Source organism: Pristis pectinata, chromosome 5 (assembly GCF_009764475.1).
Source record: "Pristis pectinata isolate sPriPec2 chromosome 5, sPriPec2.1.pri, whole genome shotgun sequence".
Lineage (NCBI taxonomy): Eukaryota > Metazoa > Chordata > Chondrichthyes > Rhinopristiformes > Pristidae > Pristis > Pristis pectinata.
Window position 1 is genome coordinate 115764863 of NC_067409.1, and position 18514 is coordinate 115783376.

At 48.9% G+C, this 18514-nt stretch overlaps 1 protein-coding gene across 4 annotated transcripts in view; it reads right to left on the reverse strand.

Moving 5' to 3' along the window:
- The window catches only part of fam221a (family with sequence similarity 221 member A), a 40855-nt gene that overhangs the window by 21991 nt on the left and 350 nt on the right, over nucleotides 1–18514 (reverse strand). For 2 of the 4 annotated variants that reach the window (XM_052017085.1, XM_052017082.1), the window contains exons 1-4: nucleotides 17756–17871; nucleotides 7972–8145; nucleotides 6014–6204; nucleotides 1645–1851 (exon numbers count right to left, since the gene is read on the reverse strand). In XM_052017085.1, coding sequence (XP_051873045.1) covers nucleotides 1645–1851; nucleotides 6014–6204; nucleotides 7972–8145; nucleotides 17756–17853 — 670 coding nt within the window. In that variant the 5' untranslated portion in view covers nucleotides 17854–17871. Of the gene's footprint in view, nucleotides 1–1644; nucleotides 1852–6013; nucleotides 6205–7971; nucleotides 8146–17755; nucleotides 17872–18514 lie in introns of those variants that run through there. The other 2 variants (XM_052017083.1, XM_052017084.1) reach the window with 2 other exon arrangements.

Genomic DNA, 18514 nt, shown 5'->3' on the forward strand with positions numbered 1-18514 from the left:
TTAAAACAGATTTCTCTTCAACTGTTAAGATTACACTGTTGTGGTCCGGATATGGTGCCTTGCATGCTTCAAAAATATTTTTAAGTGTTTTTCTTAAGTGTATTAGTTATTTATAAAATGTAGTATTCAGGGAAATTTTATGTAAAACCATAGAACCATAGAAAACTATAGCACAGAAAACAGGCCATTCGGCCCTTCTAGTCTGTGCTGAAACATTATTCTGCTAGTTCCATTTACCTGCCCCCAGCCCATACCCCTCCAGACCTCTCTCGTCCATGTATCTATCCAATTTACTCTTAAAAGTTAAGAGTGAGCCTGCATTTACCACATCAGGTGGCAGCCCATTCCACACTCCCACCACTCTTCGAGTGAAGAAGTTCCCTCTAATGTTCCCCCTAAACCTTTCCCCTTTCACCCTAAAGCCATGTCCTCTCGTACTTTCATTCCAGTTCTTAGATGAAGTGATGCCTACTTAATTATCCTGGTAATTTTTTGTACTACATTGCAACTACTTTCGGCAGGCACCTCAAAGCACTGGAAAGATACCACCATCTCTGTCAGTGCAAAACAGTCCTAAAAACTATCCACCCTCCTGCCCGATTAAGCATCTCCTGCTCCAACTGTGCCTGAGTCTATGGGCTCCACATTGGCCTCAGAAGATACCTTAGAACTGGAGTTGAAGGAAATCATCCTCAATCCTGAGGGACTCACTAAGAAAGCTACAACTTTCACCATCGTTTTAAGTGGATCACTAATTTATTTTTTGTGTGTTTAATGTACAACTATTTCTGGGGAAAATAAGGATATAATCTCACTTGAGATTTTCTCAACAATCTTAAATTTAATCTTAACTAACTTCTTTAATTATAACTTTAAAATTTGCTTTGCTTGTTTCAGTAATTTACCCAATTCATGATGTCTTTTAAAAGGCCAGATAATTTTCTTCAGTACAATTTTTTACACTGGCAACTAAGTCTCAAGGGTAATGGAAGGCACGGTCAATTTGAAATGGAAGATCACCAATCATTTCTAAAATAATTCACACTTTTTTTTACTTTAGATTATCTTATTAGAATTAACTTGTCTCCTTTTTCTCAATTTTTTGTGTGTGCACCCCTGTGCTTTGTTGTTAGTCTACCGAGTAGTTAGTTTCTAATATTGTGCTTACCGAATGCTAATGGTCTTCTGTTGCTCCTTGTTTATGATGCCTAGACCCAGATTAATTTCCAACGACATAAACAGCTCAACACATTAAGGAACATCCCCTCAACAACTAATAATCAAACACTGTTCGTTTAGATTTTAATTCTGTTTCTCAGTCAATATCCGGATAACTAAAATCCTCCAGTATAATATTCAGCGATTGCCCACTTTCCATGATCTGAACCTGGACTGCATTTGCTCCATTACCCGAGTAACTCACTTTATTTTTTCTGAAGAACCATGTTTTTATTTAGTGAAGTCTCAATCAGCTTACTTTGTATCTCATCTCTAGTAATTACATATTAAATGAGATTTGATTAAGCAATCATAGTGAATAAGACAATTTTCTAAGATAATCAGTCAATTGAAATGTATAGTTCTCTTCATTTATAGTATTTATTATCCTACATTTACAATATTCAAACCACTGAAACCACAAACCTATTCCACTTGAGTCCAGTCGCATATACCCTTCTGCTAGAGCGTTGAATCCCGTCAGTCCTCCCATGGAAGCATAAGGAACATCTGGTCCCACTGATCGTCCTCTCGCCAAACGCTCTGCCTTGGATTCAACTATCATTGTATGAGCGTATGTTGGTTCACCACAGCCACAAGTAAAAGAGCTGTGAAACCCAGCACAACCTGCACCTGGTGAGAAACAGACTCTTTAAGTTTGACATGTGATATGCAAAAACACATCAGAAGTGCAGACTGGAAGGTGGAACAATGTCCAACCACAAGTTTTTTCAGCAGAAGCAAATAACTGCATTACATTTCAACACCTCATCCCGTCATGTCACAATACATTTGAAACAAAGAGATAGAACCATAGAACAATACAGCACAATACAGGCCCTTCGGCCCACCATGTTGTGCCGACCTTCAAATCTCACCTAAGATTATCTAACCCCTTCCTCCCACATATCCCTCTATCTTAAATTCCTCCATATGCTTATCTAACAATCTCTTGAACTTGTCCAATGTATCAGCCTCCACCACCACCCCAGGCAGCGCAATCCATGCACCTACCACTCTCTGGGTGAAAAACCTCCCTCTGACATCTCCCTTGAACTTCCCACCCAATACCTTAAAGCCATGTCCTCTTGTTTTGAGCATTGGTGCCCTGGGAAAGAGGTGCTGGCTGTCCACTCTATCTATTCCTCTCAATATCTTGTATACCTCTATCATGTCTCCCCTCATCCTCCTCTCCAGTGAGAACAGCCCCAGCTCCTTTAGTCTCTCCTCATAATCCTGGTAAATCTCCTCTGCACCCTTTCCAACGCCTCCACATCCATCCTATAATGAGGCGACCAGAACAGGACACAGTACCCTATGTGTGGTCTAACCAGAGTTTAGATATGATAACATGATAGAAGTTTATAAGATTATGAGAGGCATAGATAGAGTAGATAGCTGGTATCTTTTTCCAAGTGTCAAAACAACTATGCAGCCCATCTTCGTCTTGTAGCCTGTTATGGCATGTAAGACCTGCCATAACTGATGGCTGGTCTGGGACTCTATTTTGGCATCCCTGATAGCTTTCCGAAGGTCATATCTCGATTTCTTGTACAGATCAGGATCACTAGATTTGTGTGCAGCAGTCCTCGACTTCAGTAGGGAGTGGATCTCCCAGTTCATCCATGGTTTCCTGTTTGGGAACACCCATACCGTCCTCTTTGGTACACAGTCCTCAACACACTTGCTGATAAAGTCTGTGATGATGGTGGCATACTCATCTAGGCTGGCAGCTGAGTCTTTGAATATGGTCCAGTCCACCGTCTCAATGCAGTCGCGTAGAAGCTCATCTGTTTTCTCAGACCAGCACTGCACAACTCTCTGTACTGGATCCCCCCGTTTCAGTTTCTGTTTGTAGGCAGGGAGAAGGAGCACATACTGAATTTCTTTAGCCTCTTGAGGAAGTAGAGGCACTGGTGAGCTTTCTTGGCTGTGGCATCTACGTGATTTGACCAGAACAGGCTATTGGTGATGTTCACTCCCAGGAGCTTGAAGCTCTCAACCCTCACGACCTCAGCAACATTGATGTAGACAGGTGCACGTACACAACCCCCTTTCCTGAAGTCAATGACCAGCTCTTTTGTTTTGTTGACATTGAGGGAAAGGTTGCTGTCATAACACCATGCCACTAAGCTTTCTTAACTCCTTGTTGTACCCCAACTCATCGTTGTTTGAGACACAGCCTACTGCAGTGGTATCATCTGCAAACTTGTAGATGGAGTTAGAGTAGAATCTGGCCACACAGTCACGATTATATGGGGAGTAGAGTAGAGGGCTGAGGACGCAACCTTGTGGGGCACCAGTGTTGAGAATAGTCATGCTGGAGGTATTGCTGCCTATCCTCACTGATTGCGGTCTGTTGGTCGGAAAGTCAAGGATCCAGTTACAGAGGGAGGTGCTGAGTCCCAGGTCTCGGAGTTTGGTGACGAGTTTGCTTGGAATTATAGTACTGAAGGCAGAGCTGTTGTCAATAAACAATAGTTTAACGTAGGTGTCTTTACTGTACAGATGCTCCAGAGCTGAGTGTAGGGCCAGGGAGATGGTGTCGGCTGTAGACCCATTTCAGCAATAGGCGAATTGAGGTGGGTCGAGATTATCTGGGAGGCTGGAGTTGATGCGTGCCATGACCAGCCTCTCAAAGCACTTCATGATGGTGGATGTCAGAGCCACTGGTCGGTAGTCATTGAGGCATGTTACCTTGCTTTCTTCAGTACCGGGATGATCGTGGTCTTCTTAAAACAGGTGGGAACCTGAGACTGAAGCAGGGAGAGGTTAAATATGTCTGCAAATACTTCTGCCAGCTGATCAGCACAAGATTTGAGCACACAGCCAGGGACACCATCTGGGCCAGATGCTTTCCTTGTGTTCACTCTCCGGAAGACTGATCTTACGTCCTCAACAGTGACCACGGGTTCAATTGCATTGGAGGCTGTCAGGGTGGATGGTGACAATCCACTTCCCTTCTGTTCAAAACGCGCATAGATTGCACTAAGTTCATCAGGAAGCGATGTGCTGTTGTTAACTATGCAGCCCGTCTTCGTCTTGTAGCCTGTTATGGCATGTAAGCCCTGCCATAACTGACGGCTGGTCTGGGACTATATTTTGAGTCGGTATTGCCTTTTAGCATCCCTGATAGCTTTCCGAATGTCATATCTCGATCTCTTGTACAGATTAGGATTGCCAGATTTGTGTGCAGCAGTCCTCGACTTCAGTGGGGAGTGGATCTCCCGGTTCATCCATGGCTTCCGGTTTGGGAACATCCGTATTGTCCTCTTTGGTACACAGTCCTCCACACACTTGCTGATAAAGTCTGTGATGGTGGTGACATACTTATCAAGGCTGGCAGCTGAGTCTTTGAACATGGACCAGTCCACTGACTCAAAGCAGTCACGTAGAAGCTCATCTATTTCCTCAGACCAGCGCTGCACGACTCTCTGTACCGGATCCTCCCGTTTCAGTTCCTGTTTGTATGCAGGGAGAAGGAGCACAGCCTGGTGGTCTGATTTCCCAAAGTGAGGACGAGGGGGGGGCTCGGAAGGCACCTTTGATGGTTGTACAGCAGTGGTCAAGGGTGTTAGGGCCCCTGGTGGGACAGGAGACGTGCTGGTAGTACTTTGGTAATACACAAGAGTGGTTTAAGTCACCTGCAATAATGAAGAGGGTATCCTGTCTCAAGGTTGTTGACCACGGAGTATAGCTCATTGAGTGCAGGCTTCATGTCCATCTGTGGTGGGATGTAGACTGCCATCAGGATAGCTGAAGTGAACTCCCGTGGCAGGTAGAATGGTCGCCACTTCACCGTTAGACATTCCAGGCTGGGTGAGCAGGAGCTCACCAGGACCATAACATCCGAGCACCACAAGTTACTGATTAAGAAGCAGACCCCTCCGCCCCTGACTTTGCCTGAGGACGCTGTACGGTCTACTCGATGGATTGAGAAGCCCTCAGGTTGAATGGTGCAGTCAGGTGAAGCAGGTGTAAACCACGTTTCGGTGAGATAGCACACAGCAGTCCCTCAGTTCTCTGCCCTTAGTCAGTCTTGCCCTTAGTTCATCAACTTTGTTCTCAATAGACTGGATGTTAGCTCGTAGTATGCTGGGGAGGGGGGTCTTGTATCCACGTTGTTTCAGCCTCGCCTGCAGCCCAGCCCTCTTGCCATGCTTCTGAGGTAAGCGGCTGCGACTCTTTGGTCCTGAATTGGAGCCACCAGGTCAGTGATTGCTTAAGGACAGACCTGGAAGACCTGGATTGATATTATAATAAGATCCATAATTTGTACTCTGGTTAGAGAAAAGCAATGATAAGGGCACCACAGCCTGTAATAAATGTGCAGATGTCAGAATACTATTCTACCCAAAGACAACCTAGTTAAGTTTTGATTTTGCTTCTCAGAGTTAGATTACAGTTTGATGTACTGCATCTGACACTGCTCTGTTTCCAAGGTACAGGACTGAACTGTAACCATGTGAACAGTGTCACATGCTCCAGCTCTTTCTGCAATGAAACACAACGACCTTCTGTTAATTTGTAGGTTAAGGTTGCCCAGACTTCCAGTTGCAGGAATTGAGGTCATGCCTTTGTGGCTTCCATGGATCTGGGTCACACCATTTCCATGGCCTCCACCAGGTAAGTCTGCGCCATGCTCGTTCCATTATCACCATGGATGAAAGGCTCTTTCTAACAGCAATCAAGATACTAGAAAGAAGTAAGATTTATCTTAAAGGGAAGATTAGAATGAAAGGGCTGATCCGAAAAGAAACCAATCTTACACTTTTTGAGTGTAAGCTATACTCACACTTTTTGCATTTATACGGTGCCAGTTCATCGTGGTCATCTGCATAATGTTTGCACCTGCAACGTATTGGTTGAGTTCCATTCAGTGGCACATAATTGTAGGAGATACATCTGCAACCTTTTGCTCTGCATGGCAGCAAAATTGGACGTTCTGTTGGAATTTCTTTGAAATCTGTTTTGTGCTGTTTATATCTTTAGGAACAAAATGTGCACATTTTATAAAAGTTGTATAAGTAGTTTGAAACCAAATAGTACAATCTAAAATGTTGTTACCAACATACATATGTACAGAACCATGTACATCTATTAACATTATAAATGGGAACTTAGAAAATGCCAATGTAATTTTGTGTTATAATTACAACTTTCTGTACATGAAATGCTCAAACTGATAGAATGGTACACTTGCAAGTGCAAGTTTTCCTAGAAGATGTCCAATGTGAACATGGGCATTGGCAGTTAGAATGATATAAAGGACAAACTGACTAACTTTTAAAATGGGATAGACTTATACCTGTGTCCAAATAAAGTCACACCTATAATTTCACTTCACCTGTAGACAACCAACAATGTGGACAAAGAATGCAATACAACACAAGCTCATACATAGAATTTTCTACAATTGACGTTTGATTATAAAATCACTGAATTGTACAGCATTGAAATGGGCCCTTTCTGCCTCCCTTGACAATGCTGACTACGATAGCTTTTTACACTAATCTGATTGGCCTCATTAGGCCCATATCCCTCTATGTCTTTCCTATCCAAGTACTGTCTTTTAAATGTTGTACATAGAACATAGAGAACATGGAACAGTACAGCGCAGGAACAGGCCCTTCAGCCCACAATGTTGTGCTGAACCAATTAGATTAGTAATAAAATGCCCAACTAAACTAATTCCTTCTGCCTGCACAATGTCCACATCCTACCATTTCCCTCACATTCATGTGACTATCTAAGAGCTTCCTGAATGCCCCTATTGTAATTGTATCTGCCTCACAAACCATGTGAAAAACTTACCCCTCCTTTAAATTTCTCCCCTCTCAGCTTAAACGTGTGCCCTCTAGTTCTATACTCCCCTGCCCTTGGAAAAAGACTCTGACCATCTATCTGGTCTATGGCCCTCATAATTTTATAAACCTCTATAAGAATAAACACAGCTTATCCAATCTCTCCTTATAACTATAACCTTCCATTCCAGGCAACATCCTGGTGAACCTCTTCTGCATTTTCTCTATTGCTGCCACATCCTTCCTGTAACGTGGCAGTCAAAAATGTACATAATACTTTAAGTGCAGTCTAATCAACGTTCTATACAACTGCAACATGATGTTCCGACTCTTATGTTCAATACCTCGGCCTGTGAAGGCAAGAATACCAAATGCCTTTTGCATCACCCTATATACCTGTGTTGCCACTATCAGGCAGCTGTGGACTTGCACCCCATGGTCTCTCTCTGGACATCAACACCTCCAAGATCCCTGCCATTTACTTTATATGTCCACCAGAATTTGAATCAATATCCATCAGTTTCATACAATCTTATTTGCACACCAAAACTATCACTTAGCAACCTCCAAAAATCAAAATTTATTTTCACAATTAACATCCATCAGTTTCCATAGTTAAAATTCAGCAGTTTTCTACAATCAACAACAGCAACAAATTACTTCTCTCAGCTGTTTATAGGGACCACTGACAACACACATGCTGCAGTAAAATACACAGTGTCTTTGTAGAGTGAATCTATTATTTTGACTGGGCATCCAAAAGGGGATTTAATCAGGATCCAGCACACCAAATTTCCAATACAGTAGTTGTTGATTTTAGTCAATTGAGCCTGACTGGTATGTTGAGAGATATAACCAAAGAATGAAACCACTCACCCAAAAGGGAAAGTTGGATACACCGAGTTTAAAAATATATAACAACAAAACCAGAAGGAATTTAAAATACTACCTGTGTCTGCAAAAACAGAGTGTTTCTGGGCCAACTAATTTGCAATCGATCCCATTGGGTGATGACCAGCTGACAAACAATCGATTCTGTAATCGTATTGGCAGCACTTCCTTCTTGTACCTTTCATATTCCTCTGGTGTAAACAGGTTCCCTCCATCATCCTCACCAACAATCCTCAAGACAAAAGTAACTACATTACTTCTCTTGTCACCAGTTCAATTAATGAACAAAAGATTAGGACCATGTGTAGGTTTAAAGAATAATATGTGATTGTCAGAATAAGGTGTTCGATTGTTTTCCAACAGTTAATAAAATATTTCATGAGTTATTGAAAATATCAGATACATTGTTCTTCAACCTTCATTACAATAATTAGTTTCACAAATTTCATTGAACCAACCTGCCATAATGATGTTAAACCTGTGACTTTGTTTTACTTGCAGAAACAAACAATGTGCTAGAGGAACTCAGTGGGTCAGGCAGCATCTGTGGAAGGAAAGAAATTGTCACAGATGCTGCCTGACCCACTGAGCTCTTCCAGCGCATTGTTTGTTGCTCCAGATTCCAGCATCTGCAGTCTCTTGTGTCTACATTGCTTAACTTTTCTTAAAGGATGAGTATTTATTCTTTTTTTAAAAAATGATTGCTAATGATTTTTATTTATGCTCCCAACCTCTGAAGAAAGCTCAGTTAGCTCGGATTGACAATGATTAATTGGCAAATGTATGTCCAACAGTGTTCCTTCTTGGCTGAAGAGTACAGTTCAGGGGTGAAATAAAGCAGAAACAGAGCATCAGTCAGACATACCACTCAGGCATTTTGTTCATGGGACAGCTTTCTGATAAACAAGAATTAGGAAAAGTAGTTGGCCTGGTGCCAGTATAATATTGGTGACAAAGATAACAAAGTCCTGCTAGCACTGCAGAGCTAAGTTCCTACCAAGCTCATTTTTGATTCAAGTTATGAACCATAGTGAGAGCTGAACCAAGGTTTTCCTAAATATGAATTTAAAAGTAACTTCTCGGATGTTAAACCATATGGAATTTACCAGGAACAAAGCATTTCTTATTTTATGAATTTTTATGTAGAGCTCCAATCTATTTTTGGTCATTTGATTTGCCAAGTGTAAATGCAGACCGAAGACCACCATGCTTACTGGAATACCTTTCTTACATCCTCCTCTAATTTCCTGAGTTATTATCTATCCAATGGTGTGACTGCTGTTAAGGGGCCAATGACCAACTCACATCAGTAAGGTCCGTCTTTTGGCTTTTAGCAGCTCCATCTATATTGATTATACATCTTTGTTTTCTGGACTAAGATTTATTCTTTCTTATTCATTGCCTTTCTTTTATCCCCTTTATCAAGGTTACCTTACCTGTTTTTCCATTTTGCTCATCTGTCAGTTGAACTTTGACTCAGAAACACAACTACCTTTTCCATAGAACCATAGAACCATAGAGCACAAAACAGGCCCTTCGGCCCACCATGTTGTGCCGTCCATCAAACCACCCTCACTCTACCTAATCCTTTCCTCCCGCATATCCCTCTATCTCACATTCCTCCATATGCCTATCTAACAAGCTCTTAAACCTGTCCAATGTATCTGCCTCCACCACCACCCCAGGCAGTGCATTCCATGCACCAACCACTCTCTGGGTGAAAAATCTCCCCCTGACATCTCCCCTGAACCTCCCACCCATAACCTTAAAGCCATGCCCTCTCGTCTTGAGCATTGGTGCCCCGGGAAGGAGGCGCTGGCTGTCCACTCTATCTATTCCTCTCAATATCTTGTATACCTCTATCATGTCTCCCCTCATCTTCCTTCTCTCCAAAGAGTAATTTGTACATAAATTAATTCATAAGAATAGAATAGATAAAGGTCACTTGAGCTTGGATGTTTGTCCATTATTCAATAGCTTTGTGACTGACCTTTTACCTCTACCATTCTCATAACTCTTGATTCCATGAGCATCCAAACAGGTTGTGGCAAAGGTGTGGATGGTAGGGAATAGGTCCTATGAAAGGCCTGAGCAGTAAAGACTGGAACATTGTTGGAGGAGTTAGGCCATCATGGGTATCAGAACTTGCTCGTTCTTGTATTCCATACCTTTATTTATAAACACAAGGTTTTGCATGGTTCTTCTAACCACTTCCTCAACCACCCTGTCACTTTAAACAGATTGTGCACATCTACATTTTCTTAGAGTTGTATCATCTAAGTTACGTTGCCTCTTCTCATTTTTCCCGGCAAAATGTGAGACATTTAACATTTCTCAGCATTAAGTTTCACCTGCCATCTATCTGCCCATTTCACCAGCCTGTCTGTATCTCCTTGAAGTCTATCATTAACAGAGTTTCCTACACTTCCAAGTTTTGTGTTATCTCCACATTTGGAAATTGTGCCCTCCACACCCAAGTCCAAATCATTAACACATATGAGAAGCAGTGGTGACAACACTGACCCTGCAGAACTTCCACTGTATAAACTGCCTTTCACTACAAATATGTTTCCTGTCACTTATCCAATTTATTATCCATGCTGCTACAATCCCTTTCATTCTGTGACCTTCAATCTAGATGATAAGACAACTATGCAACAACTTATCAAATGCCTTTTGAAAGTCATAGACTTGTACAACATAGAAACAGGCTCTTCAGCCTACGGCATCATGCTGACAGAGGGATATGCAGTTAATGCAGGCAAGTGGGATTAGTATGGTCCCACTTGCCTGCATTAATTCCATATCCCTCTATGCCCTGCTCATGCAAGTACCTATCAAGATGCTTCGTAAACGTTATTCCTGCTTCCACGACCTCCTCTGGCAGCTCATTTCCAGATATCAACTACTCTTTGTGTGAAAATGTAGCCCCTCAGATCTCCTTTAAAGCTTAAACCAATGCCCTCTAGTTTTATACACTCCTACCATGGGAAACAAACACTGGCTATCTACCCTACCTGTGCATCTCATCATTTTAATTAACTCGAGCCTGTCAGCTCCCAGCCTTGTTCGCTCCAGAGAAAAAATGCCCAGCCTATCCAATCTCTCCTGATAACTCAACCCCTCCGATCCAGGTAACCCTTGTAAATCTTTTCTGCACATTCTCCAGCTTAACCAAATCTTTCCTATAGTGAGGCAACAAGAACCACACACAATACTCCCAAGTGCAGCATAACCAATGTTTTGTACAACTGTAATGTAACATCCCAGCTCCTATACTCAATCCCTCGGTCAATGAAGACATCAGCCAAACGTAAGACAAGGAGGTATGTTAATTGGCCCTCATCAAACCAGGTGTCAGCCAAATCTTCAGCTAACTTACTTTGCCTCATTGTGATAGAGATCAAGGAAGCTTCCAGACAAGCACATCAGACATGGTCAGAGGTATATTTACGTTGCATATCAATAATTGGGATATTTGTGTACCTAGAGATCCAGCCCTCAGAACACTAATCTTGTGTGTCTGTGTTCTCTGTCCTCAGAAGCTTTTACACCACTGTGTGAATTACTTTGTCCCAGCACAGGTGTTTGATCATTCAGAGGTGTCTTGTCAGTTACAGTGTGCTCCCACTGTAAATACGTAATTCAATGAAACCACTTGTCAGACACAAAATGCTGAAATAATCAATGTCATTGTAGCTATTGATATTGTTATTTATTGAATCACCTGCTGTTACCTTTGTTCTTAAGAGTATAAAAACTTGATGTACTTTGGGTTTGGAGAGATTCTACTGAGAGGGTCTCCAGAGAATGCCTGCTTGATATAAAGATGTTTTATATCTCCTAGCTTCAGTTCACAATCCCCTCCACATCTGGTTTCACCTATCATCTAGCAGCCTCTGCCCCACGCCTCCCTCGTACTGTGGCATACTGGCAACCTTTTCCCCTTCTCTCTCAGTCCTGATTCAGGGTCTTGACCAGAAATATCGACTTACACCTTTATCTTCCAGAGTTGCTGCTTGAATCACTGAGTTCTTCCAGTGTTCTGTTTTTCTGTACTATCCATCAACTGCATTTCCCTCATTGATCATCCCTGCTACTTCTCAAAAGTTCTTCAAAGAGGTAACTAAGGGGATAGATGAAGGTAGGGTAGTGGATGTCGTCTACATGGACTTTAGCAAGGCGTTTGACAAGGTCTCACGTGGCAGGCTGATCTGGAAGTTGAGGTCACATGGGATTTGGAGGGAGCCAGCGAGGTGGATCAGAATTACTTGATGATAGGATGCAGAGGGTGATGGTTGAAGGTCGATTCTCCGACTGCAGGTCTGTGACCAGTGGGGTGCCCCAGGGGTCAGTATTGGGACCTCTGTTATTCATTTTTTAATGTAAATGATTTGGATATGAATGTACATGGTACAATTAGCAAGTTTACTGATTATACTAAATTAGGGGGTCTTGTTGATAGTGAAGCAGGTTACAATGAACTGCAAAGAGATCTTGATCAATTAGGGAGATGGGCTGAGGAATGGCAAATGGATTTCAACTTAGATAAGTATGAGGTGATGCATTTTGGACAGTCAAACCAGGGTAGGACTTGTACAGTGAATGGCAGGGCACTGTCAAGTGTTGTGGAACAGAGGGACCTAGGAATATAAATGCACAGTTTGCTGAAAGCAGCCACACAAGTAGACAGGGTGGTGAAGAAGGCGTTTAGTACACTGGCCTTCCTCAGTCAGGGCATCAAGTTTAGGAGTAGGGACATTACATTGCAGTTATACGAGTCATTGGTGAGGCCGCATTTGGAATATTGTGTACAGTTTTGGTCACCTTGTTATAGGAAAGATGTTGTCAAGCTGGAGAGGGTGCAGAAGAGATTTACGAGGATGCTGCCTGGACTAGAGGGCCTGAGTTATAGGGAGAGGTTGGCCACGCTGGATCTTTATTCCCTGGAGTAGAAGAGAATGAGGGATGACCTCATTGAGATTTATAAAATCATGAGGAGTATGGATAAGGTGGATGGACACAGATTTTCCCCCCAGGGTTGGGGAGTCCAAAACTAGGGGGCACAAATACAAGAGGGGAGAGATTTAAAAGAGACCTGAGAGGTAACTCCTTTACACAGAGAGTGGTGAGTACCTGGAATGAGCTGCCAGAGGAAGTGGTCGAGGCAGATACAATTGCAATATTTAAGAGGTATTTGGATAGGTACATGGAGGGGAGGGGCTTGGAGGGTTATGGGTGGAAAGTAGGCAACAGGGACTAGCAGGGAGGATGCTGTGGTTGGCATGGACCAGTTGGGCCAAAGGGCCTGTTTCCGTGCTGTATTGCTCTATGACTCTCCTTCATAAAAAGTCATTAATTTAGTTAGACATAATTTGCCTTTGCCAAATCCATACTGACTTCTCTAATCAATTCACACTTATCCAGGTGACTGCTAATTCTGATGGGATGGATGTGGAAAGGATGCTTCCTCTTGTGGGAGAATCAAGAATCAGAATAAAAACGAAGAGTCACCTACTTCAGACAAAGATGAACATAAGAACACAGGAAAAGAGGAGAGAGGGTGAGCCAGTCAGCCTCTCATGCCTACCTCACCAATCAATGTGATCATGGCTGATCTATGCTGGTTTCAACTCCTCTTCTATGCCAGTTCCCCATAACTTTCAATTCCTCAAACATTTACCTACCTTAAACATACCTAATGAGCTGGCCTCCATCACCCTCGGGGACAGAGAATTTCAAGATTCTCTGTCCTCTGAAAGAAGAACTGTCCACACACCTCTGTTGTAAATGACTGGCCCTTTATTTTGTAGCAACATCCTTGTAGCTTGTTTGTGACTCTCCCATTAGTGAAAACATCTCAACATCTACCCTGTCAAGACCCATCAGGATCTTACATATTTGAATAAGGTTACCCTTCATTCTTCTAAACTTCAAGGAATATAGACCTCAACAGCATAGCCTCTCTTCATAGGACACCCTCTGATCCCAGGAATCCCACTGACTTCATGCTACCTTATCCGCCTTTAAGTAAAGGGACCCAAAAATGTGCACAATTTCCAGGTGTGGCCTTACCAACACCCTGAGTAACAAAACCCACCTATTCAAAACCTCCAACCCCTTTTCAATGAAAGCCACATTGCTGTTTGCCTTCTTAACTACTTGCTGGACCTGCCTGCTAACTTTTTGTGATTCATGCACCAGAACACTCAGATCCCTCTGAACTTCACTCATTTGTTCTCCCCATTTAGATGATAATCTGCCTTTTGATTCCTCTTACTGAAGTGCATGACCTCACACCTGCCCATGTTAAACTCAATTTGCCAGGTTTTTCACCCAACTACTCAATCTATCTATGTTCCACTGCAGAATCACAATGTCCTCATCACATGTCCTTCCACCTATTTCCTTATCATTCGCAAACTTGGGAGAGAGAAGCACCATCTGCAGTACAGCAAATTTTCCATGCAGTTACTTTCATTGGTCATGAATGATCTGTAATCACTTGAAACTGAATTTTAAAAACTTTCACTACATCTGTGTTAGATCTTGACTGAAACATTCCAGAACAGGTCTGTGCTTTACTCATAACTTTTTGCTTTGTGTATTTGTCAAATATTATCATAGAATGTGCAAATGCAATCAGTATAATTTGTATTGAAGCTTTCTCTGCACCAGTCTGCTACAGAGCAAAAATTTGTTCTGAACTTTCGTCTCACTGACAAAAACAAAATCAAAACTTTCAATTGTTTCCTCTGCATTGTGAAAATTATTTTGCATTTATGTCTCATCAAAACTAATTTCCCATCTGTGGCATCAGCCAGGTCAAACTAATGGCCCCCAGTGCCATCTTAGCCGAATGGCCATGGAGAAAAAAAAGAGGGACTTCCCGCAGATCAATGACGACAGTCATTGTCCTCAGAGATCAAACAGGGTTAGAAGCTTCATGATATACATAGGGGTGAAATATAGCTGAGGTAGAGGGTCGAGAGAGATTCACAGCCCCAGAACCAAGATTCTAGGTACCGAGCCCAAGAACATATAGCCCAGGATTTATTACTTCATGTCCCAGCCCCGGGTCCCCTTCCCCTGGTCCCAGGAACCCTTCCCCCGGTCCCAGGAACCCTTCCCCCAGGTCCCATCCCTGGACCCCAGGCCTCCAGCACCAGCCCGTACAAACCAAGCCCCGGGCCGCAGCCCTAACCCCAAGAGTTCCAGTCCCAGTCCCCAGTCCCCGGCCCACAGACCCCGGCCCCCCCAGTCCCCGGCCCCCCCCAGTCCCCGGCCCACAGCCCCCGGCCCCCAAGTCCCCAGTCCCCGGCCCCCAGCGCCCCCAGTCCCCGGCCCCCAGCCCACAGCCCCCACAGTCCCCGGCCCACAGCCCCCCCAGCCCCCAGTCCCCAGCCCCCAGCCCCTCCAGTCCCCGGCCCACAGCCCCCAGCAACCCCCGGTCCCTGGCCCCTCAAGTCCCCAGCCCCCAGGGCCCAGTCCCCAGTCCCCGGCCCCCAGTCCCCGGCCCACAGACCCCAGCCCCCACCAGTCCCCGGCCCCCAGTCCCCGGCCCCCAGCGCCCCCAGTCCCCCCAAGTCCCCAGTCCCCGGCCCACAGCCCCCAATCCCCAGCCCCCCCAGTCCCCGGCCCCCAATCCCCGGCCCCCAGCCCCCAATCCCCGGCCCCCCCAGTCCCCGGCCCACAGCCCCCAGCCCCCCCGGCCCCCAGACCCCCAAGTCCCCAGTCCCCGGCCCCCAGCGCCCCCAGCCCCCAGTCCCCGGCCCACAGCCCCCCCAGCCCCCAGTCCCCAGTCCCCGGCCCACGGCCCCCAGCCCCTCCAGTCCCCGGCCCACAGCCCCCAGCACCCCCTGGTCCCTGGCCCCCCAAGTCCCCGGCCCCCCAAGTCCCCAGTCCCCGGCCCCCAGCCCACAGACCCCAGCCCCCACCAGTCCCCGGCCCCCAGCGCCCGGCCCCCAGCGCCCCCAGTCCCCGGCCCACAGCCCCCAATCCCCAGCCCCCCCAGCCCCCCCAGTCCCCAGTCCCCAGCCCCCGGCCCCCAGTCCCCGGCCCCCAGTCCCCCCAGCCCCCAGTCCCCCCAGTCCCCAGTCCCCCCAGTCCCCAAAGTCCCCAGTCCCTGGCCCCCAGTCCCCGGCCCACAGACCCCAGCCCCCCCAGTCCCCAGCCCCCCCAGCCCCCAATCCCCAGCCCCCGCAGTCCCCAGTCCCCGGCCCACAGCCCCCAGTCCCCGGCCCACAGCCCCCCCAGCCCCCAGTCCCCCCAGTCCCCCAAGTCCCCAGTCCCCGGCCCCCAGCACCCCCAGCCCACAGCCCCCCCAGCCCACAGCCCCCCCAGCCCCCAGTCCCCCCAGTCCCCGGCCCCTCCAGTCCCCGGCCCACAGCCCCCAGCACCCCCTGGTCCCTGGCCCCCCAAGTCCCCGGCCCCCAGGGCCCAGTCCCCAGCCCCCAGTCCCCGGCCCACAGACCCCGGCCCCCACCAGTCCCCGGCCCCCAGTCCCCGGCCCCCAGCGCCCCCAGTCCCCCCAAGTCCCCAGTCCCCGGCCCACAGCCCCCAATCCCCAGCCCCCCCAGTCCCCGGCCCCCCCAGTCCCCGGCCCACAGCCCCCAGCCCCCCCAGACCCCCCGGCCCCCAGACCCCCAAGTCCCCAGTCCCCGGCCCCCAGCGCCCCCAGTCCCCGGCCCACAGCCCCCAGTCCCCGGCCCACAGCCCCCCCAGCCCCCAGTCCCCCCAGTCCCCAGTCCCCGGCCCACGGCCCCCAGCCCCTCCAGTCCCCGGCCCCCAGCCCCCAGCACCCCCTGGTCCCTGGCCCCCCAAGTCCCCGGCCCCCCCAGTCCCCAGTCCCCGGCCCCCAGCCCACAGACCCCGGCCCCCAGCGCCCCCAGTCCCCGGCCCACAGCCCCCAATCCCCAGCCCCCCCAGTCCCCGGCCCCCCCAGTCCCCAGCCCCCAATCCCCGGCCCCCCCAGTCCCCAGCCCCCCCAGCCCCCAGCCCACAGCCCCCAGTCCCCGGCCCACAGCCCCCCCAGCCCCCAGTCCCCCCAGTCCCCAGCCCCCCCAAGTCCCCAGCCCCCAGTCCCCGGCCCACAGACCCCAGCCCACCCAGTCCCCGGCCCCCCCAGTCCCCAGCCCCCAATCCCCGGCCCCCCCAGCCCCCAATCCCCAGCCCCCACAGCCCCCAGTCCCCGGCCCACAGCCCCCCCAGCCCCCAGTCCCCCCAGTCCCCGGCCCACAGCCCCCCCAAGCCCCCAGTCCCCCCAGTCCCCAGCCCCTCCAGTCCCCGGCCCACAGCCCCCAGCACCCCCTGGTCCCTGGCCCCCCAAGTCCCCGGCCCCCAGGGCCCAGTCCCCAGTCCCCGGCCCCCAGTCCCCGGCCCACAGACCCCAGCCCCCACCAGTCCCCGGCCCCCAGCGCCCGGCCCCCAGCGCCCCCAGTCCCCGGCCCCCCCAGTCCCCGGCCCCCAGGGCCCAGTCCCCGGCCCACAGACCCCAGCCCCCACCAGTCCCCGGCCCCCAGTCCCCGGCCCCCAGCGCCCCCAGTCCCCGGCCCACAGCGCCCCCAGTCCCCCCAAGTCCCCAGTCCCCGGCCCCCCCAGTCCCCAGCCCCCCCAATCCCCGGCCCCCAGCGCCCCCAGTCCCCCCAAGTCCCCGGCCCACAGCCCCCAATCCCCGGCCCCCCCAGGCCCCAGTCCCCAGGCCCAGGCCCCCCCGGTCTCCGGTCCTCAGTCCCGAGGGCCCAGTCCCCAGTCCCCAGCCGCTCCGGGAGCGGTGAGCTCCCTCCCCGGCCCAGGGCCGCCCACAGCCGGGGGTCGGGTCGGGGCAGCGGCCGCTCCCTCACCTCCGATACTCCAGGTAGGAATCAACGGCGGCCGCCGCCTCCCGGTCCAGGCGGACGCGCTCCATGGCAACGAGTCCATGGCAGCGCCGCGTCACCATGGCAACGGGCCCGCCCGGCGCTCACCGCGCAGGCGCCCCCAGGGACCTGTGTCGGTCACGTGACAACGTCAGTCAGACGGACCCTGTCAGTCAGACGGACCCTGTCGGTCACAGGGATCCTGTCAGTCAGACGGACCCTGTCGGTCAGATGGACCCTGTCAGTCAGACGGACCCTGTCAGTCAGACGGTCCCTGTCAGTCAGAGGGACCCTGTCAGTCAGAGGGACCCTGTCGGTCACAGGCACAATGCACCGTGTTGGTCACAGCTGCACCGGGCACAGTCTGAGTGTATGAGCCGCTACACACCGCCACCACTCCGTGTACCGCTGATGTGTGTCAGTCAGAGTCCGCTCCCCTCCGGTGCCTCGGTCCGACGCCGGGTTAGCGCGGTGAACCGTCTGCACCAGATACGTTGTGAGTGAAGCGCCCGCCTGCCAGTGCGGTGACGGGGCAGCACCATTGCAGCGTGTTGTTGGCCGTGTATCTCGGCCACGGTACAGAGGAAGTGCCAGTGAACTGTATCTGTACATCAGTGACTGTGGGGGAGTGAGGGTAACCCGTGCATCCAGCGTCAGGCTACATCCACCCAGCGGACATCCATCTGGTTCCAGAGCGGCGCCAGTGTCCCGAACGTGTTTTCCAGTTAGAGTAACCCATTCCCC